This window comes from Triturus cristatus, chromosome 8, assembly GCF_964204655.1.
Source record: "Triturus cristatus chromosome 8, aTriCri1.1, whole genome shotgun sequence".
Taxonomy (NCBI): Eukaryota; Metazoa; Chordata; class Amphibia; order Caudata; family Salamandridae; genus Triturus; species Triturus cristatus.
This window is the reverse complement of record NC_140591.1, coordinates 1,392,516,019-1,392,543,071: the sequence shown is the minus strand read 5'-3', so window position 1 is coordinate 1,392,543,071 and position 27,053 is coordinate 1,392,516,019. Positions and strand designations below refer to the sequence as shown.

General features: G+C 48.6%; 1 protein-coding gene across 7 annotated transcripts in view; it reads right to left on the bottom strand.

The window, feature by feature from the left end:
• The window catches only part of SYNJ1 (synaptojanin 1), a 683,220-nt gene that overhangs the window by 178,179 nt on the left and 477,988 nt on the right, over positions 1 to 27,053 (bottom strand). For all 7 annotated transcript variants that reach the window (XM_085623112.1, XM_085623114.1, XM_085623109.1 and 4 more), the window contains 2 exons: positions 22,771 to 22,888; positions 22,456 to 22,671 (listed from right to left, as the gene is read on the bottom strand). In XM_085623112.1, coding sequence (XP_085479238.1) covers positions 22,456 to 22,671; positions 22,771 to 22,888 — 334 coding nt within the window. The remainder of the gene's footprint in view (positions 1 to 22,455; positions 22,672 to 22,770; positions 22,889 to 27,053) is intronic.

The following is a 27,053-nucleotide window of genomic DNA, read 5'->3' as shown; positions in this document are numbered from 1 at the left end:
CATTCCCTGTAGGGAGATGGACCACCTCAACAGTTTTGGGTTCTCACCCCTCATTTGCATCAACCATCTGAGGGGCCTGTGGTCTATCTGAACCCGGAAGTGAGTCCCAAACAAGTAGGGCCTTAGCTTCTTCAGCGCCCAGACCACAGCAAAAGCTTCCCTTGCAATCGCACTCCATCTCTGTTCCCTGGGAAGTAGCCACCTACTAATGAAGGCTACGGGTTGGTCCAAGCCATCGTCATTCAGTTGTAAGAGTACTGCTCCCACTCCATGCTCTGAAGCATCTGTCTGCACCACAAACTCTTAGGAGAAGTCAGGCGCCTTGAGCACGGATGCTGTGCACATGGCAGCTTTCAGGGCGTCAAACGCGGTTCGGCAGGCATCGGTCCAGATCACCTTCCTGGGCTGCTTCCTGGAAGTCAGCTCTGTCAAGGGGGCAACAATGGTGCTGTATCGCTTGATAAATCGGCGGTTATACCCAGTGAGTCCTAAAAAGGCTCCCACCTCTGTCTGAGTCTTGGGGGGTTCCCAAGCCAGAATGGTATCAATCTTTGCTTGGAGGGGCGCCACCTGGCCGCTCCCTACCTGGTGTCCCAAGTACACCACAGATCCCTGCCCTATCTGGCACTTACTGGCCTTGATAGTGAGGCCTGCCCTCTGCAGAGCCTTCAACACTTCACAGAGGTGTTGCAAGTGTTCTTCCCAAGATGAGCTGAACACCGCAATGTCAGCCAGTTATGTGGCGCTGAATTGCTCCAGCACGGACGGTACCTGGTTGACCAGTCTCTGGAAGGTGGCAGGGGCGTTCTTCAACCCAAAGGGTATGACACGGAACTGAAAGTGCCCCTCTGGCATTGAAAACGCTGACCTCTCCTTGGCTCCCTCAGTTAAGGCAATCTGCCAGTACCCAGAAGTTAAGTCAAACGTACTGAGGTACTTGGCAGCGCCCAACCGATCCACGAGCTCATCAGCTCTGGGGATGGGGTGTGCGTCAGTTTTGGTGACCGCATTGAGCCCACGGTAGTCCACACAAAACCTGAGTTCTGAAGTGGCACCGGGTGCAGCAGCTCTTGGTACTAAGACTACTGGGCTAGCCCATGAGCTGCTGGAGGGCTCAATTACCCCTAGCGCCAACATCTTGGAAACTTCTTCCTTGATGCTGGCCCTGATCTTGTCAGCTACCCTGTAAAACTTCTGCTTCACAGGTAGGCTGTCCCCAGTGTCCACATCATGGACGGACCAATCGGTGACTCCTGGCGTTAGGGAGAACAGGGAAGCGAAGTGACCCAACACATGGCGACAGTCCATCTGCTGTTCTGGGGTCAGTGTGGGAGAGAGGTTTACCCCATCCACTGACCCATCCTGCTCCTTGGCTGACAGGAGGTCAGGAAGAGGGTCACTTTCCTCTTCCATCCCATCATCTGTAGCAAGGAGCATTGTCACATCAGACCTCTCAAAGTGTGGCTTGAGGCGGTTCACATGTAGGACCCTCAAAGGGTGCCTGGAAGACTGCAAGTCAACCAGATAGGTTACATCGCTCTTGCGCTCCATCACCTCATATGGCCCAGTCCACTTGTCTTGGAGCGCGCAAGGCTCCACTGGTGCCATCACCCACACCTTCTGCCCAGGTTGAAATTCGACCAGAGTGGCATTCTGGTCATACCATCTTTTCATTTCTTCCTTGTTCGCCTGAGCGAGTTTCCTGAAGCGCTGAGTCTGGTTGCGGAAGGCCAGCACATAGCTGAACACATCCTGGGGGGGTCTTACCAGGGGATTTCTCCCAACCCTCCTCCACCAGACTGAGAGGTCCTCTAACAGGGTGGCCATACAGGAGTTCAAAGGGACTGAACCCTAAGGACTTCTGAGGCACCTCCCTGTAGGCAAACAACAGGCATGGTAAGTAGATGTCCCACTTCCATCTCATGGGCTCTGCAAGGCCCATTATCATGCCTTTCAGGGTTCGGTTGAACCTCTCAACCAACCCATTCCCTTGAGGATGGTAAAGAGTGGTAAACTTGTAAGTTACCCCGCACTCCTCCCACAAAGACTTCATGTACTTCGGGATTAAGTTGGTACCACGGTCGGAGACCACCTCTCTGGGGAACCCCACATGGGAAAAGATCACCATCGATGCACGGCCTACCACAGGGGCTGTGATTGTCCGGCGAGGGACAGCTTCCGGGTACCTGGTGGCATGGTCCACCAAGACCAAGATGAACTTGTTGCCTAAGGCTGTCTTGGGTTCCAGGGGCCCCACAATGTTGATGCCCACCCGCTCGAAAGGGGTGCTCACCACGGGAAAGGGTTGGAGGGGAGCCTTACACTTCCCTCCACTCTTGCCACTTGTCTGGAAAGTCTGGCAAGTTCTGCAATGGGTACCGATGTGCGACTTCATCTGGGGCCAGTAAAAGTGGGTGACAAGCCTTTGGTAGGTCTGGTCATGCCCCAGATGACCTGCGAAAGGCATGTCATGAGCCAGACCCAGTAGGAAGGTCCTGACGCCCTCGGGTACCACTAGCACACGGGCTGCACCGGGCTCAGCGACCTTAGGCTCACTATAGAGTAACCCATCCTCCCAGTAAATGAGATGATTCTTGGACTCGCCACCTGCTGCCTGGTCTGCGGCCTGTCGCCGCATACCAATGAGAGAAGGGCATTCTCTCTGCGCCTTGCAGAACTCCTCCCTGGGGGACCTCCTTCTTGCTGCCAATGGTTCAGCTCAGGCAGGTCTCCCATTTCGGCTACCTGTTCCCCTGTAGGTTCCAGGGCATCCCTCTCAGGTTCCTCCTCCTCCTCCTCCTGGACCGTGGGAATTGTGGGGGCTGGTTTCCCAGCCCCCCTGCGCTTCCTCTTCCTGCCAGGTACCTGGGCCACTGTTTCAGGCTCCAGGTCCGTTTGGTTACCCCTACTGGCTGCAATTGACCGAGTGGTCATACAAACCCACTCAGGCAGACCCAACATCTCCACCTCCTTCCAGGGGGAACTCTCCAGGTCATTTCCTAGCAGACAGTCTACAGGCATGGATGGACGAACAACAACCTTCAAGGAACCTGAGACCCCCACTCAAAGGGAACTTGCGCCACTTTGCAGTGGTGCACCGAGGTGTCTGCCGCAACTACAGGGTGAAGTGCATTGGGAATGACCTGCTCCTCAGACACCCACTGACACCTCACAGATGTCACGCTGGCTCCTGTGTCTCTCAGAGCCTCCACCCTCCTCCCATTAATGGTCACCCACTGCCTGTATTTTTTAGTATTATCAGGCAAGTAGGATTCCTGGACCATCTCTCTGTCTCCTAAAGAGACAAGGGTCATGACTGCTTGCTCCTCCCACTCACTGGAAAGTAATTCCTCCCCCAAGGATACATTCACTAACCCCGGTGTCTGAGCACCAGTGGGTTCTGGGGACTTCTTGGTGCACCTAGAGGCAATGTGACCCTTCTCATTACAGTTGTAACACCTGGGGGGACCCTGAACGTGGTGCCCGCCCTTAGGGGGCTGCAACGTTTTAGCTTCGCGGGGTTGGGTCTCCTTTCTCTCGGTCTTGTCCCCCCACTCTTCTGTTGGGGACCCTGCCCACCCTTGGCTGTGGTATCCACAATCCCACCTGTGGACCCTGGTGTTAGTCCAATGGTCCGCCTCCTTGGCAAGCTAACTGGGGTCAGTCAACTTGCTGGATAAAAGATGCTGGCACAGCTCTGGAACACAGACTCCCAACTTATTAGATGGCACAACCCCTCATAATCAGTAACTTTGCTCCCCTTCATCCAACCTTCCAGTGCGCAGGTGTAACTTCTCACACATTCAACCCAAGTGTCTGGATCATTCTTTTTTGAATTCCTGAATGCCACTCTGTACTGTTCAGGGGTGAGCCCATACTTGAGACATAAGGCTTCCTTCATTTTGGCATAAGTCAGGGCACCCTCCTTTTCTAATAGCGTTTACACCGTTGTCCCTGCTGACTCAAATTGTTTCCACAGGCCCACCCCCCCAGTTCTTTTCAGGCCCCTCATGCATTCTAAAAGCAACCTCATATGATTCAAACCATGCATAAATATCCTCTCCCTTATTGAAATTCTGCACTATATCTTTGGGTATGGACTCCAATTGTTTGGCCTTTAGGTCCAGCTCCCTCATGCTTACTTCATGAGCCAAAAGCAATCTCCGCTCTTCCATTTGATTCTTGAGCTTTAACACTTCCAGCTCATGTTCTCTCATTCTCCTGTAACTCCTCTGGAGAGAGTCCCCTACTGGAATGGTTGCTGCCAGCCAGTGAGGTCGGTCCGCCCTGTAGGAAGGTGGATATCTGACTATGGTTACCCCCAACATTTTGCCTAGTGTCTAGCTGGTTTTTCGACTTAGTTGGCCAGAGGTCCTGCCATTCAGGGTCTCAGGCTGTCTGCACTCTCTTTAAAATGGACTCCATGTACCCTAGGTACATACCCAATTGGTAAGGATCACCTTATTGGCCCCTGTACAGTGTAACTTAGCTACCCAGGGCATAGGTGTACCCTAGGCCTACCAGGGGCTGCAGCATGTATTATGCCACCCCTGGCCTGGCCTTCCATTATGACACAACTGGCTGATCACTCAGCTGGGGCAAGGTCGTGTAATCACCCCTTGCTTAGGTGTAGTATTCCTATACCTACCTTATATATAGACACATGTGTACCTATCAGCCACTCCTATGGCAGGCCTTAACAATCCTGGAGGCAGAGTGCTTGGTAACATGTGAGATGGCGCTCTGGCATGAGCTGAGCCTGTCTGCAGCTTTCGGAACCATGTCCTTATAGCTGTTCTATGATATAGCCTACCGTATACTCTTAAAGTGCCTTATAATCTTAAACGGTTATGGTAACTATGGTTTGGCTTTATCAAAACATGTCGTGTAAGGTGTCTAACACTTTGGAATAATACCCCCATCCCATTTCTGGGGATGAGGATATTATTCCTCCCTTCTAGAGGGAAAGACATGTTAAAATCCTACTTTGCTGTGTAACCTCTGACCAAAGCCTCAGCATCACAAAATGGATGCTGCTGCCACAGACACGAGTCTGACCTCCTGCAGCTGGGAGCCCTCCCAGCCAGGGAGGCCTGGACAATAGGTTTCCTGCTTGGGGAGGTGCTAGCACCTCCCCAGACAGACTTTAGTGTATTGGGGCAGGGGGGGCTGAAAGGAATGAGACATGCCTGGGGCACACAAGGTGCTCCATGCATAGTCCAGTTCAAACCGGTGCTGGGGCACTCCAGCCCCAGCTCTGGCGCGAAACTGGACAAAGGAAAGGGGGTGTAGCCACTCCCCTTCCTGGTCCCACCCATAGGAGGGACCTTGCAGGTAGCCCAGCCCACTAGCCCAGTATATTAGTAGCTAGTTGGGCCCTGCTAAATTAGATTATCCTGAACCTGCAACTTAAACAGAAACTCTGGACCTTCGACATTCGACGAAAGAAGAAGACTGAAGATTCTCCCTTGTGGCCAAGGAGTGGCCACCCTGTGCGAACAGGCACCATCAAGAGACTTATCCTTTGCTTTGCTGAAGTTCTACGAGGGACCGACTGCAGAGCCTGACCAGAGCCTTGACTTCCAGACTTCTCCGACCCTGATCCACATCCACAGCCGAGCTGAGATCCGTGGAGGCGACGAGAGACGTGGGACCGGCTACCTGTGAAAAGTGGCGAGTATCTTCCAGCGCAGCTTCTGAGGCACCCTCGAGGTTGTGCACCGGGGATTGAGAAGCCCCAACCCCAAGCACCATCTGCACCGAAGATCAGCCCCCCACACTCCACGAGTCCTGCGTGGGGCCCTTCTGCATTTTCCTGCTTGCCGCGTCTGTCCGGTTGCTTGCCCGTTGGCTAGTAACCTTTGCGATGACACACCTTCAATTTTCCACTGCTGGTTTGGCTCCTCCAGACTGGCTCCTGCTCCTCTGTAAAAGAGAAGCACCCCAGACCTTCCTGGTCTGCACCAGAAGCAAGTCCTCCATTCTTCGTGGGTTCCGCTTGCAAAGGCTTGGTGAGTCCTAGATCGACTTCGACGCCGCCGACAGCACGAGCCTTCGTGGGACAGCTCGCCTCCTGGTCCTGGTCGTCCTCGACGTCATCTGGTACCCGTGGCTGCTGCGACAAGCCTCACCTCTTCACCTGCAATCTCCCGACATCGCCTGGTTCCTTCCTGGTTCCACGTGGTCACTGGCTAGTGACCCAGACTCTGTCCCTTCTGCTTGCAGGTATCCTTCCTTCTTGATCCCGGCCTTGGGATCCACCGGACACTCTTCACTGACTGCCTGTCAGCATCTTTCCTTCAGGCATCCATAGGAGTCGACGACGAGACCCGACGCAAGTTCACACCCATGCAACCGCAGCCCGTGGGCTAGGTAACTTGGGTACTCCGGTGCTCATCAGGGTATTGACTATCCTAGTGTCTAGTTCTCAAGTCTCGACTTACTAGCTACTCCAGAAGTGTCCTAAATCCTATTAATTCTCATCTGTACTATTTCTATCGATTATACGCATTACGCGTGAGTGTTTCCACTCTGCACCTGAATCCCGTGGGCCTCCCACTTCCTAACCTTGGGTAGTATAGTGTAGCCCCAGCGATTCCCTAGGCCTAGGCCTATCCTATTTCCGTGACAGTGGTCCTTATACCACTTACTTAGTATATGGTTTGCGTGGCCCCTAGGGCCTAACTGTATTACTTACCTGTGTGACTTAATGTATGCTTGAATAAGACTGTGTTGTACTTACCTCGAATCTCATAAAGAGTGCTGAGGGTTTGACTAGAATAAATACACTTTATTTTTTATATATATATATCTGTTGTGGTGTCCTTTCATTTGGTATTCAAGGGGTTGCAAATGGTATAACAGCTGGCTTCACATGCCATTCAGAGTTTAGCCTAAGACTGCTCTTGTCCATGCTACCACTAGGATAGCTGGTTTATAAGGTTGACTTTACAACCAATCACCATAAGGGTTGTTTGGACTGATACAAGGTGTACACTAGAATTAGTGACATCATATATCAGGCCAACTTCTCACACGCCCACTGGCAGATCCTGTGACTTAAATCCATCCCTCCTACGGTTCTCCCCTCCATTGTCAGCATCTGCCTCCTCCGCCTCTTCGGCCTCCCACCAGGCCTTCAAGGCTTCCTGGAGCTGCTTCTCATGGCGCAACCATAATCTTTGCAAAATTGTCTGAGCTCATCCTACGGTGGCTAGGCGGACGTGAGGGGGCGCCCCTTCCTTGGCCACCAAAGGGGCGAAAAGCGGAAGTTTGCGGGCGCGGGGCCGGGAGGCCCAAGGACTTGGCCGTAGCCCTGGAGTCCTTAAAGCGCTCCAGCGCACTATCCGCTTTGTCGCCAAAAAGGCGACTGCCATTGAAGGGCAGGTCCATGAGGGAGCTCTGGACATCCCCGGAAAAACTTGTGGACTGCAGCCAGGCATGGCGACGAAGCGCCACCGTGGTCGACATTGCCCTGCCCAGCGAGTCCATTGTATCCAGTCCACATCGGATTGCATGCCGTGCCGCATCCCGCCCCTCGGCAAGAGCCTGGGCGAGCTGTGTCCGGGCCTCCTCCGGACACTGGGGCAGCATGTCCTCCACCGTATCCCACAGGGAGTGGGAGTAACGGTCCAAAAGGCACGCGGTGTTGATAGACCGCAACCCCAAACTAAAAAAGAACAGTTTCTTGCCAAACTGTTCTAACCTTTTGGATTCCCGATCCGGGGGAGCGGACGGGAAGGAGGTCTGGGAGGTAGAGGCCTGGATAACCAGGCTCTCGGGTGTGGGGTGCATGGACAGAAAACTGGGGTCGCCCGGTGCAGGGCGGTGGCGCCGGGCGGGCCACGTTCCGGTCCACAGGAGGAACTGTGGAGGGCTTGGACCAGGTGCCCTTCAGAACATCAATCAGTGCTTCATTAAACTGCAGCAGAGGCTCCGAGGAGCTTGCTGACGGTTGGAGCACTTTATTGAGGAGAATAGTCCTCACGGCCACAGCAGGCAGCTCCAGCCCAAGGGCTTCAGCCGCCTTGCGCAGCACCACAGAAAATGTAGCACCTTCCTCCGAAGCCACGGTCGGAGGAGAGATGAAGCCAGTGTCAGGGGAGGTGTCAAGACCACTGGCATCCCCCAGTTAGTCTGCCCAGTCCTGAGATAACTGGCCCTACCGGGCCAGAGGGTCCTCAGACCCCTCCCAGTCGTCACCATCATCCGATTCCTGGAATACAGGTGGCGTGATCGGAGCCGGGCAGAAGATGCAATTGCCATCGATCGGCGTCGGGTGCGACGCTGGGCCCGGACCAGGACTAAACCGGGGCACGGAGTCGTCCGAAAGCGGCGCCGCGGGTGGCACCGGAGGAGTCGGTGCCGGCGGAGGGGTCGTGAGGTTGACCGGCGCCGACTGGGATCCAGGCCTGGATCCCTCGGGGACGGCGCCGGGGCCGGAGCCGCCGGCTCGCTAGGCCTCCCAGTCGAGCCTGCGGGCCAGAGGGCACGCCGGCAGGCGTCGACGGCGGAGCCAGGTTCCTCATGGCCACGAGGAAGTCCCTGACCTCCGCTGGAGTCGCGTCAGACCCAGGGACCGGAGGGTATGGGGTCGGACGGGACTCCTGCGGCTCCGACGGAGCCATGCGGGGAGGTGCCACCCGAACCCGCAGCCAAGTCGCGCAACCGGCGAGGGGAGCCAGAAGAGCGATGTCAGCCAGAAGAGCGATGTCGCCTCTTCGACTTCTTGCTGTGCTTCGACTTACCGGATCTCGAAGACTTGCACCCCGATGAGCGGTGATGGCTGCGGTTCCGCGACCGGTCCCTCGACCTCCTCCTCGACCGGGACCTTGAACAGCCTAGCTTTCGAAGTCAAGGCCCGGCAGTCGAGGCACGACTCGGCATCGTGGTTGGCCCCAAGGCAATAGAGGCACAGGCGGTGGTGGTCCGTGACCGACATCAGTCGGTGACAGGAGTCACAAGCTTTGAAGCCAGGCATCCCCATCGGCACCAGAGTCGAGGTCGACGAGAATAGAACCAAAAGAGTTCAAAAAAGTTTAGTCAAAAAGTGACTAAAAGGGTATGCACTTCCCGGATCGGCGCTTACTGGCGCGGAAAAAAGAAGAACTGACGTCAGCGCGCGAGGGCGGCGTCTAAGTACTCCGACGACATCATCCCGGCGATCACGACGCCGACGATGGACGCGGAGCCGCAGACGAAGCCTAGCGACGCGCAAGGGTATTGCTGACGAAAAATCTTTCCGGATCCAGCCTAACGCCTGGGGATATTCTAAGGTGAGGAATCTAACGAACGTGTTTCTTTCAGATAGCAAATTATGCTACATCCTGACAGTAGTCATCTGACTTAATTTGTATCACGTGAAGGTATGTTTAAGTACAAGAGAATGAATTTGTTTGCCGTTTGCTTCAACAGTGTTTCCAAGAGTCCTACACAAAATGCTAAATGGGATAGTTCGTGTTAATTTCTTCCAAGATATTTTGGTATGTGGTAAAGATGAAAAAGTTACTTCCTTTGGTAAAGCTCTTTCTGGTAGATACACTAACTACAGATTCCTCACCTTGTGAATAGCTCCAGGTACCAGACTGGATCAAGAGAACTTTCCATGCAATTTCCTTGGTGGTGTCATGCAGTTAGAGGTCCGATCCATCTCAGCCCGGATGTGACACTGCAGTCCCTAAATAATTGCTACCTCTGTGTGCTGAGATCAGTTTGTTTCTTATCTTTGCCCACACTGTAGGACATGGAGCGATTAGAAATCAGATTGTACCTGTGTGCTGAATGGATTGGAATCTTATTAACATGGGCTAGTTGAGTCCATTCAACAGAACGGGGATGAGGGTGTGTCAGAACCCCTTTCAAAGGGCCACGGAGCACGCAGGTGCTACTGGGCCCAACCATGGAGGTTGAAGCCTTTTACTCCTGATATCATGGGTCTCAACCTATTATATATCCTGAGCAACTGTGCTAAGTATCCCTTCTGCACTCTACTCTCAAGATTGCAAGTTCCGAGCAGTCCAAGGCTTCCGTGGGGGAGAGGTATAGGGTGGATGCAAGATAGTAAACACATACTCGACTCAAAAGGCATGCAGCAGCAGCAATAAATAATTGTCCAGCCAAATACTTACTTTTATTAAAAAAGAAAAGTATATGAAGGATAAATACTGCATGCACAAGCAATCACACTGTTCTCCCCTAATGCCGGGTCTCAAGTGTTTCGTTGGTGGTTCCCTGTCCCACTCACCCCTCGTTAGCGTTCGTCGCTATTACACATTCACTACTGGAAACATCCAGGGCATGCCCCAATAGTAGTCGGGGTCTCAGCAGTCCACTATGACTAACTTAAAGTCAATTATGTTCCAGCCCCACCTAGCTAATTTAGCAGCAAGCTCCCCCAGGGTCAAACACCCAAAACGAGTCTTACCTGCACCCACAGGTGTGAAGCATTCGGAGTTCTTGAGTCGACCCCGCCCGCGGACGCTGGCAGCGGCAAAAGCTGAGATTAGGTGAGTCAGCCACAGGCGGCCCAGGCAGCTGCACTCAGCAGGTGCAGAGTCTCTCCCTTGCGGTTGCGCACCTGAAGAGTCAGTGTGTGAACTGATGCCCATGTAGCTGCCTGCCATCCGTCAGACGTCTAAAACTAGCACTCCTCGCAGTGGTAGCAGCCTTTTCTCTGTGGTAATGAGCCTGAAGACCTTCTGGAGACTGTTTCTTGGCCAGTCCATAACAGACCTTAATGTTGAAGACAATTCATCTGGAGAAGGTGCTCTTCACAGCTTTACCTTTTTCCACCCCAGGGAAAATCACAAAAAGCGGATCGTCCACCTGACGTTCCTTGGTGCGTTCAATTTAGAAGGTCTCTTGGGATCAATGCGATGGAGTCTTTATTCCTCTTTAGATGAGTGAGGTAGGGCGAAGAAAGATAGCAGGCTGCTAAACTGTGCTATGTGGAAGAGTGTGGCAACCTTTGTAAAGATGCTTGCTTTTGTCTACAAGAGTATCTGTGAAGAAGGTGGTATACAACAGCTGGACACAGTGCTTGTAGATCACTCACATGACGAGCTGACATGAATACTATGAGAAAGATGGTCTTTAGAGTAAGGAGGCAGACAGAACAGCTGTGCATTGTTTCAAATAGGGCACACATGAGGTAAGTGCAAGTCAAATTTAGGTCCCACGGAGACATCACAAAAGGTGTTGGAGAGAACATATGATTCAGCCCTTTCGAGAAATGCTTTAAAACAGGTGATTTGAACAATGGCTGATCAGGAAGATGTGAAAAGTTCAAAAGGGCCCACAAGTAACCCTTAACTTAACTACAGCAAGATCTTGCTGGGCCAACAAAAGACAAAATATCAGTATGTCATTTAACTGTGCCTGTAAAGGCTCGATGATGTGAGAGGAACACCATACAAGAAACTTCTACCGTCCCGCTTAAGCGGTTTTGTTGGAGTGACACCTGGCTGCCTAGATAACACCAACTACTTAGGGAGGAAGATTGAGAGCCATCAACTATTGCCGCTCAATTTCCATGCATGGAGGTATAGGAGGTGCAGTTTCGGATGCAAGCCCTTGCCCTCCTGCTGCGACAGACGTGCCTCCCAAAGGAGCAGCTTGAGCGGAGGACAGATGCTCATGGCGAGTGGTTCCGGGAACCACACTCTCCTTGCCCAGTCTGGGGACACTAGGAGGACCTGCACCCAGTTTTCCCTGGTCTGCTTGAGAACTCTGGGCAGAAGTAGAGTCAGGAAGCCATACAGGAGTCCAGTAGAAGTGAACGGTGTCTCCCGTAAGAACTCACTAGGGAATTCCTATGCACAAACATTTGGGCACGAATTCTTTGTGGTGGCGAAAAAGGTAAATCCAGGTTTCTTCCCGTTTTTCTAAGATGCCCTTTGCCTCCTTGGAAGTGCAGCCTCCATTCATGATCCGCTACGCGAAGTCTGCAGAGTTTTTGTCTGCCTTGGCATTTAAAGATTCTGTTAGATGCTGTGTGGTAAGGGAGAAGCCTGGCTATTCACCACTTCCAGAGGTGCAGGTCTTCCTGGAACAGAAACTCCACTCCGCCTTGCAGTACCACATTGCTATAGTGTTCTCTGTAATAACCTGTACCTGTTCCCCTTGTTGATCGGGGGAACGCTTACAGTGTCAAACAAATCACTCACAACTCCAGCAAGTTGATGTGGAGGTGAGCTTCTGCCAAAGACCAAAGTGTTCTGATCTCTACCTACCTCAGATGCCTTCCCCAACCCAGCAACGATGCATCGCTCATGACCGTTCGATATGGATGCGACAGGGAGAGGGGTCTGCCACTGGTCCAATTGCGGTCAAGCAACCATCACTGCAATACGTTTTCAGTCTCCTGAGACACTGGAATGGAATCCAAAAGGTTTCCTGGTGCAGAGCTTACTACACTCCAAATACCACTGCAAAGCCAGCAAGTGCCACTTGGTGCGGTTGACCAGCAGGATGCAAGAGGCTAGGAAGCCTCAGAGCTGCTGTCACAGACACCCAAATCAAGAAACATCAGGATCATAACCTGAATTTCCTAGACTCGTTGAGGCGGAGGGAAGGCTCGGAAAAGCACAGTGTCAAGGATGGTTCCAATGAAGGGTTATGTGTGATTTTGGCACGTTGATGGAAAAGCCCAGCTATGTCAACATGTTGGCCGTCATCTGGAGGTGGTTTACGGCGGTTTTAGGAAAGCCCTCCTTCAGCAGCTAGTCATTGAGGGTATGGGAGGACTGGTATTCACAACCTCTCTACAAAGTCAGCGACCCCCACATCAACTTTGTGAACATCCGAGGTACACTGGCAAGGCCAAAACCAAGCAGAGAACTGAAAGTGCTTGTGACCTACCAGAAACCGTAGGTAGAGTCTGTGGTACTGCGGAAAGGGAAAAAGCTTCATGCAAATCCAATGGCACAATCCAGTCTAGATCCAGGGAAGACAGAACTCTGGCCATGGTGAGCATTCTGAACTTGTCCTTTCAGAGGAAAAAGTTCAGAGGGTGAAGATCTAGGATAGAAAGAAGGCTTCCGTGCTTTTATGCCACCAGAAATTAATGGGAATAACAACCTGTACCAATATGTGATGTTAGTACCCTCCCTATGGCTCCCTTGGCCAAGAGAACTTGATCTTCGTCTTGCAGCATAGACAAGTGGTCCTACGGGAGGTGGTGTTGTATTGGAGGCATATCGGGGGTTTTGACAGAAAGAGGAGGGAGCAGGAAGAACCATACCTCACATCATGAAACAGCTTCTTGGGCTACAAGAAATTTCTTTCACGATGAACTATACTTTGGAGTTACCGGAACACATAACATTTTGTTACAGGTCAGCACCATTTTGTATTGGTGAGAGGAGGGAGACCAAACTCTGTAGTTTGTCCAAGAAGTGTGAAAGGGTGGAATTTGACCAAGCACCAATGACCAGAAGGGTAAAAGCTAAGCAAAGATATATCAGAAAAGACATAATGGCAAATTGCAGTTTTCCTCACAGCCATTTAAAGAAGATGCCTAGGTGTGTGTTAAAATAAGCGCTAATGTTTTAAAGGGTGACTCAAATTTATCAGAAAGAACCAAGTAAGATTCAACATCTTCACTGCATTTTTGGTAACACTAAGTTTTGAGAAAGGGGAGAAGTGAAACAAAAGGAGGTTTGCCATAATTCTCAGAGGAACTATGAGAATGCAGTGAATAGCTGGAAGATTAGATAAGAGCGACAACCAAGAGTAAAAGCCGGTCTAATGTGGCTGAATCACTATGTTACATAACCTCTTTCATCAGACCAGTTTCACAAGGTTTCAGTGACTTTATGTATGACATTCTTTTAAATAGATATTTCATTGACATTTTTTAATAACCACTTTAAATCGGTTTCTATAAATGACATCAATGATAGTTACATTCACTTTTTTCATGGCTCTTAAATATCTCTTAACAATAACGTATCCAACAACCTTTCAAATTAACCACCCCCCTCCTCCTCTCTTCCCTCCCCCTGTCCCGTCCCTCATTCCAGCTCTTTTTCAGAGTAATTTCTGCAGTCTCAAAGGTTATCAGTATATGGAGGCCTACTCGTTATCTAGTTTCTCTTTCAAATGTATTCATTGCTCCTGGAGGTAAGTGTTATCCTGGCATTCTGAGATACAGATGTTTAATTTCCCAGCATAGCTATCAACATGGAGGACCATGCTAGAATGTCCTCGTCGGCTTTAGCATCCTTCCGGATTAATTTAATTCTCACCAACTCTGCTGTCGCCCACTCACATATATCTCGCCTCCAGTCTGTATTTTTGGGTGGTGAGGTATTCAGCCATGCAATAACTCGCCTTCTGGCTTGCGGTTTAGATCTATGGCATTCATCCGCGCGGGATGGGTAAATTTCGCTGATCGTGTGTGAGTGAGATATACTTGATGTACTAAATTATATTGAAGAAGCTTAAATTGTGTGTTTGTGCTGACCTTCTTTACTCCTTCGTGCACTCTCTTCCACTCATGTGTGAGAGGTTCATCCAGTAGCATATCCCACCTCTGTTGGATTCTCTTCTCTGAGAGTCTCTTCTGGCAGGTCATCTCTAAGTGCCCTACAGAGGTGAGAAATCAATCTCCCTCCCCCGCCATGTATAGCATGACTATTAAAATATTTGTAATGGAGGGTTCCTCCAGAAAGCTCGGCCAAAGCTCCTGTGCAACACAAAAAAAATTCCCATATTGGAAGAAATGACCAGGCCCAAGGTCAAAAGTCTCCTGTGCTTCTTCTCTAGTAAGGAACCTTCCGTCTGCATAAAGGTCTCCTAGTGTCTGACAGCCTCCGTATCTCCAGCGGCGGATCAACATGGAGTCTGCAATACTTGCAAATGGGCGTAGCTCCCAAAGGGGCATATCTGGTTCATACGGGCGTGCTGCACTACTAGTCACTACGATCTCCCACACAGTAGCCACATGGCGTACAATGTATTGGTACTTATTAGGGATTCCCCCTCCCATCATTAGCAGCGTTGTCAATGTGTGTCAGCCATGAGTAACCGCTAATAAACTTTTTCCCCAGTTTCTCTCAGTATGCAGCCAGTAAACTGCATGCTGGACCTGTGAGACCATGTAGTTAAACTCTAGGCGGGGTACTTCTAGTCCACCCTTTTCCCACGTCTTTTGCAGCATTGTCAACCACACCCTTTTACGTTTCTTTTCCCACAGCAGGTCTATCAACAGACTGTCCAATGTGTGAAAGTAAGATCGCTGAATAATATATAAAGAATGCTGTAAAGCGTATAGACAGTGGGGCAGAACAATCATTTTGAATATTGCTATACTCCCCTTAAGAGAGAATGGCAACTCTGACCAGAATCGACTTGACCCTCACAGTCCTTCCACCACCTGGCCGATATTAAGTTTAAAATCGTCTATTACTGTGTTTGCCAGACGAAAACCCAAGTATCGTGCTCCCTTTTCTGCCCATGGTAGTTGGATCTGTGGTTGCTCCCCTTCCGGGATCTCAGCTAATCTGCCAATAGGAACCTCCTCAGATTTCTCTGGGCTAATACGCAGTCCGGTGACTCCTCCAAAATTATGTAGCTCTGTCATGAGTACGGGAATGCAGTTCTCCTGGCTTGCCAGATAAACCAGTACATCATCAGCATACAGCGAGACCGCATGGTTGGTCCCCCTAGTCTGATGCCTCACGGATCCATAATGGCCCTTAATCGAGATGCCAGAGGCTCCATGGCCATTGCAAATATTAAGGGTGAGAGCGGGCAACACTGATGAGTGCCTCGAATAAAAGATTGTCTCGATACCACTTTGTCCACCCGTACTCTGGCAGAGGGATCTGTATACAACAACGTACCCACTTTAAATATTGTTCTCCCAGTCCAAATAGACGTATCACCTGCCATATATAGGACCATTCCATGGATTCAAACGCTTGTTTAATGTCCAGCAGTGCCGCAGCACAGTCAGTGAGGCGCATCACCGGGGCATGCCTTACATGTGCCAATCGACGAAGATTATAGGACTTGCTCTGTTTTAGTATAATCTCACCTGATCCGTATGGACAAGCCGGGGCATCATGGGGAGGAGACGGTCCGCAAGTATCCTGCTAAGCAGCTTCACATCAATATTGAGTAAGGAGATTGGCCTGTAAGAGCTAGGCAGGTTTGGGTCCTTGTCCTTCTTCGGGATCATGGCCCCTAATACTGTCCTCATAGAGGGTGGTAGGAATCCCTTTTCTAATGGCTCATTATAAACTTCAAGAAGTTTATCTGTCAGCAATGGGGCGAATTTCTTATAAAATTCGGCCGTCAGTCCGTCAGACCCCGGACTCTTAGCTGTTTTCAGCCAATCAATAGCCATGGTCAGCTCCTCCCTAGTGATAGGTGCATTTAAGGCCTCCGTTTCATCAGGTTCGAGTCGGGGAAAGTCAATTAACTAAAAATATGTAGAGATTGTTTCATGGTTGGAGTCAGATTGCTCTGTATATACCCCGCCTAAGTGATCCGCCAATGCATCAGCAATTGCTTGTTGTGTGTACACTAGTGTTCCTTTGCCGGTTTTAAATTGTGTAATTGGTATTCCTCTTGTCACACGAGTCGGGTCAGCAGCGCCCCTGTTCTTTAGCGCTCTCGATACAAACGTTGCCTTTAAGTTGTATGGAAGTATTTTTCGGATCGTCCAAGATCAGTCAGAAGGGCCTCTTTGGCCCTTCACCACTCCCCTAATTTCTGGGGATCCGAGGTGACCTCTGATTCTGGTCTACCCAAAACAGTCTCCCGAGTGGCCACGTCCTGCTCCAATTGACATCTGACTCCGCAAGACGTTTTAATGCAGACCCCCCCCAGGAGTACCTTCATAGCCTCCCATTCTGTTGCGAGGCAGGCAGTCGACTCCCAGTTCTCTTGGAAGTATCTGCCTAACTCCTAGGACACTGTAGCCACAAATGGGGGATCCGTCAAGGTCTCGGTGTTTAACCGCCACAGTGGTATCTTTGGTCTTGGTCCCCTACCCTCAGTTCTATCAGGACCGGAGAATGATCCAACAGATATTTGGTCCGGTACGCAACCCCACCCACAGTCCATCCAATATCCATCGAAAGGAACCAATAATCCAGCTGGCTGGAAGTTCCTGTGAACATGAGAACTGTCTAAGAGTACAGTGACACTCTTGCCAGACATCTCGGAGGCCCAACCCCTCCAGCATGTCTTTCAGTGCATTGGTCATCTTGGGCTTGGTGTGATCCCTCGGGGTTCACGATCCAAGGTCCCGTCCATAATACAACTTATATCCCCAGGCAGTCACACAGGTGCCCCCAGGTAGGGTGTAGCCACCTCTAATAAGTCAGGGAAGAAGGAAGCGTTGTCCTCATTAGGGGCATATACATTAAGAATTCACACTTCAATGCCATCCAACCTACCATGTAAGATTATAAATCTCCCCTCCTTGTCAACCACATGGTGCAAATGCTGGAAAGGCACCCCAGGCGCTCCCCAAATCAAAGCCCTCCTTGCAAACCCCGAATATGAAGTAGCATACATTTGACCTCTACACCTTTTACAGATACAAGCTACAGTGTTTCCCCAGATGTCATTTCCTGAAGGCAGGCAATAGTTACTTTATACCTTTTCAAGTATGCCAGTAAGCACCTACATTTTATCAAAGCCTGCAATGCCACGAACAATCTATGACAACAACTTATTCATGGAGGCTGCCATAGGGTGCGTATTCTACTCAACCATGCCCTCAGTGCTAGAATTACTGCCAACCGACTTTTGTTAAGGAAGCGTTCCTTAAAACAATCCCAAACATTCCCATCCCCCCCCCACCCCTGGGCAATACCACATCTCCCATGCCCAAAACAACATAACAAGATGAAGGCATGTAGATGTCGCCCCAAGTCCCCAGAAAAACCCCCCAAAAAACTTTAACTCCACTCCCCCACCCTACCGCACAGTAGTGGCTGGCTGGCCGGAGATGTGCGAGGGTGAGCCTCAAGCCCCTCAACCAGGTACCAGCCTCTAGAGGGCAGCTTCCATCAGTGTTAATTAAATTGTACAAAGAATTGCTGTGTCCATATGACCACTATGTCCCTCTATCACCACTCAATTAGAAGTCTTACCGGATATTCCATATTTGCAGGCAGTGTGTCTCTTGAGTCTCTAATTCATAACATAGCTAACTGTCTGTATCTTCATCAGGATTACCGGTCAGGGGACATTCCGGCGACGTTGCCTTGAGTCCGGTACAACATCCGAGGCTTGTAATGTTCCATCTGGGCAGACCCTGATACGTGCAGGACTTCGGTTTCCGCCTCTGTCCCGTGCAGGAGAACGCCTTAGTCGGGAACAGGGTTGCCTACCTGATCCTGTTTTCCGGGGTGTTATTGTGGTGGGGACCAGGCAGGCCCCAGGGGACCCCCTGGAGTCCAGCCAGTCGTTTGCCTCCGCCGCCAAAAAGAAAAACATAGTCTGTCCATTGCTCTCGACCCTCAGCTTCGCCAGAAAGAGGAGGCTGTATTTGAAGTTGGGGTCCCGCAGTCTTCGCTTTACTGTCAGGAAGGACCGGCACTGCTCTTGTACCCGTTGTGTGTAGTCGGGGTAAATATATATCTGATGCCCTTCGTACATTAGCGGACCTCGATTACGGGTGGGCTGCAGGATGGAGTCCCTGCCGCAGAAATTAAGGAATCGCCCTATGAGCGCTCTCAGCTTTGGCGGCGGCACAAATGCCCTGTGTGCTTTCTCCACAGTAAAAAACTTTGATAGATTCTTCGGGTCAGCACCACAAACAACCAGTCCTCCAGAAACAGATTCACAGCCGGCCCCTGCGCCCTTTCAGGGAAGCTGACAAATCGAAGGTTGTTCCTACATGAGCTTCCTTCCGCGTCTTCTGCATGATCATCTAGACGTACCATTTGTTTCTGGCGATCAAACACCGTCTCACATAGGGCAAGCAAATCTGTCTGCAGGGAATCCACTGTGTGCTCCATTGTTGTCACCCGATCAGAGACTTTCCTTAAGTTACAGCGAAGCAGATTTACATCAATTGCGACAGCATCTATTTTATTGATCATATCATCTCTCGTGGCGTGTATGGCACACAACACACCCACTATGAAGGGGGCCCGGTTGTCTGTTTGTGGCATCGCCTCCTTAAGAGTGGCCGTGACCGCTGTCTGCGCCCCATGATCAAGTGGAAGCGGATAATTGGAGATTTTGCTGGCTTGTGCTGCCTTATTACTTTTCTCCTTCACCACTGTGCGTTGTTATCGATATGCTTTGTCTTGTTTCTGAGGTCTACACGATGTAATCGCACTTCTGTCTTCTTCAGACAACCCCTTAGGTCATAATTTCACTGGGACAGCCCCTGGTCTCCTTTAATTTGTGCAGTCTTCTCATTAGTCTCCCGTGGGCCCAGCCAAGACGGGGCTGCGACCTAATCAGGATTTCCGTGCCCTCCTGGGACTGTTCGCTTCACCAAGTCTTCTCCTCACAGGGAGTCTCAGGACAACCACAGCATCCCCCCAACCGGGCAAGCTCGTCCCTAGGTGGGATCAGTGGGTTGAGCTTTTGTTCTGGTGATCACATCCACCTGGCTCTCCACATTCGTAGGAAGGCTCTCTCTCACCAGAAATTCAGAGGTGTCTCCTCATGTGGGCTATGATCAACTCATGATCAGTTCGAGGAGTCCCAGTGCTGGCATTTAGGAGCAATCATCACACCTGCCCTGTTAATACACAGTCAGTCGCAGGGCAAATCTATGGGGTAAATCCTCCCAGCGCGGGGACGTCCCTGGCACCTCTCAAAAGCCTTCTCAGGTCGTAATGGCTAAGATCACTTGGGCGTCGCGGAGGATCACATACAACCCAGGGCAGTCACACAGTCTCCCAACAGCTCTCCCAGGTGTTTCCCTTCAGAGGGGCAAAACAGTCCAGCTGGAGCAGGCTTCTGTGCGGCTATTATTTCGGCCCCCGATCTGCCCCGCTGCCCCAATGCAATCGTGAGCAACGTTTCCCCTTCAGGTGATCTTACCGCACTATCGTAGTGGCGGCTCTCCAGGCAAATCGAACTTGCTGCCCGGATGTTGTGGTGTGTCTCTAGGAGAGCTGGGGTCATATCTTTCCCCGCAAGTCATATCTCCTACCGGGGGTGTTGTCGGGTATTTCCTCGCCTCCTCACCAGTGCGGCAGAGGCAGCGTAGGCCCGCTCAGGGTTTATCCTCGGGTGCCCCGGCTCTTATTTCTCTACCGCGGTTCCGGGGGGCCTGGTATACTGTTTCCGGCATGGGGGGGTTGCTCCTCATCCGCAAACACCTCTCCCAAACTACGGCATTCTCAGGGCTGGCCACCTCCTCGTTTACAGGCCTCTCTCCGAGTAGTCCAAGATGGCCACCCGTCCCGGTCGAGAGCTTCTTCCTTCGTTGTCTCCTCTCCGATTACCTGCAGGACGGGACAGCAGACTGCAGAAGATCGCCAGACGGAGCAAGGGGCTCATAGGGTCAGAACACTGTACTTTCCGCTATATAGAATACACAGGATGTTTCCGGATGAATTCGCTAGCAAGGCACGTCTATTCCGCGATCTTGCCTGGCCACGCCCCCTACTTTATGTATGACTTGATGTGTGATGTATTTAAATATATCCTTCTGTACACTGGTTATTCCTGTGGAGATATTAACATGTTCTAATATGCTATCTTTATATCCTTTTTGTTATTTAAAGGGGTGAAGATGTGTTATATGTATGCTACCTTAAGAGTAAAATTGAAATGGATAATACAGAATTTTTGCTGTACAAAAACCTGTGATTCTACTACGTTGCAGTTGCACTGTCAGGGATTTCAAAATTATATGATGGTCCTTAACTCTCTAATGAACTTTTCATATTTATCACAAGGGTTGGCAACTTTCCTATCAGTGTCAAGCTCTCTGGTGTTCAAGTTATAAGGTTTAATGAGGAGGCGCAAGCCATACTCCTAACCATCATCATCATCGTCATCAACTATATCTTGGAGAGCACCATGTTCTGGCACAGGATCAGAGGCAGTAAAGATTGAGCTCCTGCTGATAGATGTGAAGCGGAAGAGGTACACGGCTAGATTCAAGGTCCATAACAACTGGTTGCACTTTTATAATTTTGCAGGGCAACATAGTTTGAATCATTCCCTAGCATACAGCGGAAAGGTTTTGGGGCTGACAAAGTCATTAGCAGCGCTTCCGATCTGCGTAGAAAGGGTGGAGCTCTACTCTGTCACTTCCGGGGTGATATGGAGTCAGCACAGCGCCGTACGATGCCACCTACCACACCTGGAAGTACTGAAAAAATGTCTCCGGATCCAGTCTGATGCTTGGTGGATATTCTAAGGTGAGGAATCTGGGTTAAAAAAATCTAAAAAATATTTGCACAGATGCATTGCCAATAATCCTCATAGTCTGTCTCTTACTACATGGCTTTGAGGTGATGCATACTTCTGTTTTGCATGCGAACCTGCAGAAAGAGTAATGACTTAGGGCGTGCATCAGATCACACTGTATTCAGTCACAAGAGCTTTATGTAACACCAGAAATGCCCAACCAAATAAAGCTTAAGCATTTTGGTATGTTTAACAGCTTTTAGAACACCAAATGACTGACAGCAGAACATGCTATTCAATATGGGTGACGGCTAGTCTGTTGAATAGCTAGTAATTGTGCGATGATCTTGAATGAAACTGATGTCAGGTAAACTTTAGTAAAACTACTGAACACAACTATCTTAAATGATCAGAGATAGGATACAAATGATCACAGATGCAGAATTAACAAGGGACATGGTTACGGCCATCTGTATAACAAACTGGCAGTGACACTTTGCTGGCTGAGTGTATCAATGTCAAGTTGCCTTAAAAGATATTTGGGTTCAGAAAGATGGATGGGAAAAAAGTATGTTGTCCTTTGCCTCTGACTAAAGAATAGGTAAGTCACAGGGCTGTAAACAGATTAAGTCTGTAGTAGTGTATATGAACACTCACAATAGAAAGCGAATTGTAATGTTTCATTTTCTAATGTGTTTAATGTTGTGGTTTTAGGCAAAAAAAGTAAAAATATTTATAAAAACAAAGAAGGCTGATGATTAGTGATGCCTTTGTTTTCTGAATTTAGTGCTTACAAATATGAACTGGGATGTCCATAATCATGTGATAATATGGTTTGGTCGGCTAACAGGTTTTCAAGATGACAACCGTATTTCACATATTTACAATAAGTGGGCTAGCTAGAAGATCAGTTTTTTTCCTGTTAAAAAATCTGAAACTCCTTTTTTCTAACCTAAACAGGATGCATTAACCAATTTGTATAAATATTCACAGTTGATAAATTTCAGATAAAAACCAATCTGTTGTTCTATTTTTTCTGTTGATTCTGTGAAGCGTGCAAGTTCACACTGAAAGAGTTCTGATGACTAGAAATCAAGAATACCAGAGGCATACCTGATAAGAATAACCTCTCCATAATCGCCAAATTGTTGGAGAAGTTCATCAATTAAAGCATCATCAAAATAGTTATCTTCTGGAGTGGAACTGTGGAGTGATACCATTATAGTTCCATCAGGTGGCCCTTGAATTCCAATCATTTCCTTGTAAATCTTCTGTCGCTCCTCTGGTTCAACTTCAAATATATCTACATCAATAAGTGCAACAACCGGCCTTAAAAATAAACATACAAACACACATTAAAACATCGAATTGGCTTGTAATAAACAATTATTAAAAATATTCAGTATTTGACACAGGTTCATATTTAACCTATGATCAGATGTTTTCAGTTCTGCTCTTCCATAATGCAACAATGTACCAGGGTTCCATGCATATGGCAAATCGCTTCCTTCTTGCAAGCTAGCATTCAAAAGATCCATCTCTTCAGCTAAAAGAGGCAAAAACAAAAAAGATATTTGTAAAATGTAGGAAGAAAGTTTTGATAAATACCTCTAAAACAGAATGCAGGCAATAAAGAAAACTCAATCTTTGAAATCACATACGTCTTGCATGAATAAGAATATGCCCAGTATTCCTATTTTCTGTAATTTCCATTCTAAACTGGGGTATCTTACCACAGCGACTATCTATGAATGACAAAACAAAGAAAATCTGTGATAGCAGCACATACACTGCAATGTAATCTTATCTTAGTCTTAGCTACCTCACTTAAATGGAAAATGATTAAATTCTAGCATTACCTGTACCCATCACTAAAAACATACCGCTTATATCGAAAGAATCTAGCAAAGAACATGCAGGGTGAAACCATGCACAGGTTAAAATGATTAAAGGTGGACACTGAAAATTTTGATTTTGATTTCATTCTTATTAAACACCTAAATTCTACACAGTAGCCATATAAAATATCTTTTTACCGATTTGACTTAAAAAATAAATAAATACTTATTTGTTCTTCCAAAACCTTAGCAAGCAGGGCCCAGCACATAATTGTCTTACTGAATGAGGTGAATTTACAGTATTTAAGTAAGTAGCACCCAACCGAAAGGTGAAGGTAATGATGAGCCGGGACTAGTAGTTCTTAAGGTGGATTCCTGACCTAATACTGGTTCAGAAATTAAGAGAGATGAAAATTGTCAAGGGAACATGACTTTAGGTTTTAGATATCAACTTCAAATCAATCTTGTTTATACCAAAGCCCACGTAAACAACCACAGAGATAGAGGAGGCAGGACAGTCAGGGTTTGTATCGCAACCAGTATGCACCAGGACACTAACAAATGAGGAACCAATTTTACAAGTAGTAGAAAGCAACTGCCACATAATCTATTCCACAAAATGTCTATCTTCTTACATTCTGACTGACCTACATGTGAATGTTATTAGTGAAGATTTGTCCGTTGTGCCTACACTCTTACTATTTCACTATCAAGCTGGGGTTCTATCATTTCTTTCAGATTAGTCTGTCTAAAATATTTTTTTATTTCTTTTTAGTAATCACGAGATTGAGCCAACACAGGATGCTACAGGGTTACATCTGCCTTCAACTTTCTTTCCACATATGAGCCTAATGAGTAAAGAGATATTTACTTTAAAAAATGTGATCCTGCCAGAATTAGATTTAGCAACGAGATATATGAAATATAATTTGAAAAAATATTAGTCTGAACCATTAACGTCTTTGAAGAATTTGCCAGATGTGATGCTGAAGTGTTATGGCAAATGATAAATCAGGTAGTATAGTAATGCAAGGAGAGGGACAAGGCAGATGGGCTTCTTTAATGAGGTCCAGTGTACAAGCCCCAGTAATCAAGAACAAAAAAGGGTACAAAGTTCCTCTGGTACATAGAAGAGTTGGTTCAGAAAGAAAATGCCATCAGAAACGGCCTAGTGATAACTTGGGGAATTCCCTTAGTTTGAACTAGAGCTCTCACACACCCAGCAAGCTGGGTGTCATGCTTCATCATATGAGCTCTGCCCCTCGTCAAGGCGGCGCTGCAATCCTTGACGGGCACCCGAACCGGGGCTCTTTATCGGGGATCTTCTGTTCCTGCCGGTTGGTGCATGGGGGTAAGGGGGCCTGAAATGTGTAGATGTGTAAAATAGTGAGGTTAAAAAGGGTCAGTTAGTCCTTGTCAATAATTTATTCGGAAGGTAAACTACCCGGTTAAAAAAGGTGTAGAGTGGCTGGTGTATTAGAAAAAGTGTCTAATCATGAAGCTCTACTCTATAGATCGACATGTTTCGTGCCTCGTGTGTCAGGAGGATCTTGGCACTTCTTCAGGATCATGAGCGACTATCTACACTACGTGGAGATGTGTGTGCTACCTACCACGTCTTCAGGTGCATTGCCTGCGGACACGGGTGAGAAAAAATAATAATATTCCAGATGACACTCTGAACAGTTCTCTTCTAATTAACAACAAGGGTAATCACTAAGTTGAAAACCACCGATTTAAGGTTTGTAAATATAAGCATATAACAATTTATAAATCATATTACCAGTTGGTGTATATTAACACCCAATGTATAGTGCACAAAAAGAGTATGCAATAGAAATATTGAGGTTTAAAAACAATTAAAAATACTCATGGACAAGGGATTGTAGCTGCGGACTCACCTAGTAGGCTGCTAGAATATGCTAGCAACAGTCCTGGCGGTGACTAGAGGACACCGATTGGGTCCTATGGGAATGGGCAGCGTCAAGAAAGCGAGATGGGGACAAGACACAGGAGAGACAGGCAATCAGTCAACCTCAATAATAATAAGTTAATCAAACAAAGATGACAGGGTAGTCAGTGGCACTGACAGGGTGCCGAGTGGTCACTCAACCGCGTATGGCGCGATCCCTTGGTACCAGAAGAGAACCGCACGATGGAAAGTATATTGGGCGGTCTGATCGGAGCCGAGGATTCGGCCGGATTACAAGCGGAGGAGAGGCTCACCATGCGAGCCCAGAGCAGCTCACGAGAGCAATGGAAATAGTCAAGAGTGCGGAGTACAAGGGTTACTCACCCGCGTCGAATCACGCTATGCTGTGGACCTACCCAAACCGCCAGGAACCGGGGTGGTAGGTGTGAGTGGGAAACCCGGAAAGATATACTTGCGGTTTCCTGCTGCCTGACGTCAGCGGGGGTGTGATGTGGGCGTGACGCGTTACCGTGGTAATCACGCAAGACGTTAGGTCACATGGTATCGTCAACTACTATGGCGGACATGTTGGATAGGGAGGAATATTCTTCTTTGTGTGCCGAATGTTAGGCAACCAAGATAGATAGAGTCATTGTACAATTATCGTGAAAGTATGCCTTTACAGTGGGTGAATAGTGTCAGGGATTAAAAAGTGACAACACTTGTTAAAGGTTAGTTGTAGGGTCGGTACTCAGAATAAAAAACAACGTAGGCTATAAGGAACATGGCGGACATGTTGGACAGGGAAGAATATTATTCTATGTGTGTCGACTATTAGGCAACCAAGGTGGATAGAGTCATGTGTGGACACGTTGTTGTACAATTAACGTAAATTGTGCCTTAACGGTGGGTGAGTAGTGTCAAAGATTAACAAGTAAAACCACTTGGTTAAGGTTAGTTGTAGGATCGGTACTCAGATAGAAAAACAACGCAGGCTAGGAGGAATAGTCCGCGAGGGGTACCCCAATGTCGCAATGTCGCCAATGGTTGGGCAAATATTAGCATTAAATCAAAGAGGGAAAGAGAAAGGGCAGTGCCAAGATTGTAATGCCAACCTGTGAGCCAACTATATGATGGAATTAATGACTAAGGTGATTAAGAGATGGAGCTCCATGGGATATCATCATTCAAACCCTCGGTGTGGCTTGCTAATCTGTGTACCCATCTCTGTTCAATCCTAAATAAAGATTGTTTGGAAATATGTTGGTGTGCTTCCAGTACAATCCAATGTAATGAATCTGGGGAATGTTGAGTCTCTGTGAAGTGTCTGTATATCCTCGTGGTGGCGCGTTGGCAACGGATGTTGCTTCTATGTTCGGTAATGCGAACTTTGACTGGACGCATGGTCATCCCTATATATTGTAGACCACACGGACAGGTGATCAGATAGATACACTGTCTAGTGTTGCAGTTGGTGTGTGTCTGGATGCACCACTTAAAGTTAGGTCGTAATGTCACTTCTTTGGTTGGTGATGTGTACTTGCAAGCTGTGCAAGTGCCGCAGGGATAATGTCCCTTAACAGGTGGTAAACCCCATAGAGTGGTTTGTGTCTTATCAGTGGGGCTCCTGGGTCTTGTATTGATCAAAATGTCTCGTAGATTACGGGTTCTGGTGTAGGCAAATCTGGGTTTGGATATCCTTAGGTCTCCTGTGTTCAAGATGTTCCAATGTTTCAAAATGACCCTCTTAGTTGGAGCTGAGGTAGCTGTGTAGGAGGTGACACAGGTGATCGAGTCTACTGGTGGTTTGGAGTGGACTTCTAATAGTGCTTCCCTAGGGTTATTTCTGGCTCTCTTCATAGAGTCTTTAATCACTCTGGTAGGGTAACCTCTAGTCATAAGATTAGTAGTTAGAATGGTAGACTCTTTCTTGTAGTCAGTGGTGGATGTACAGTTGCGTC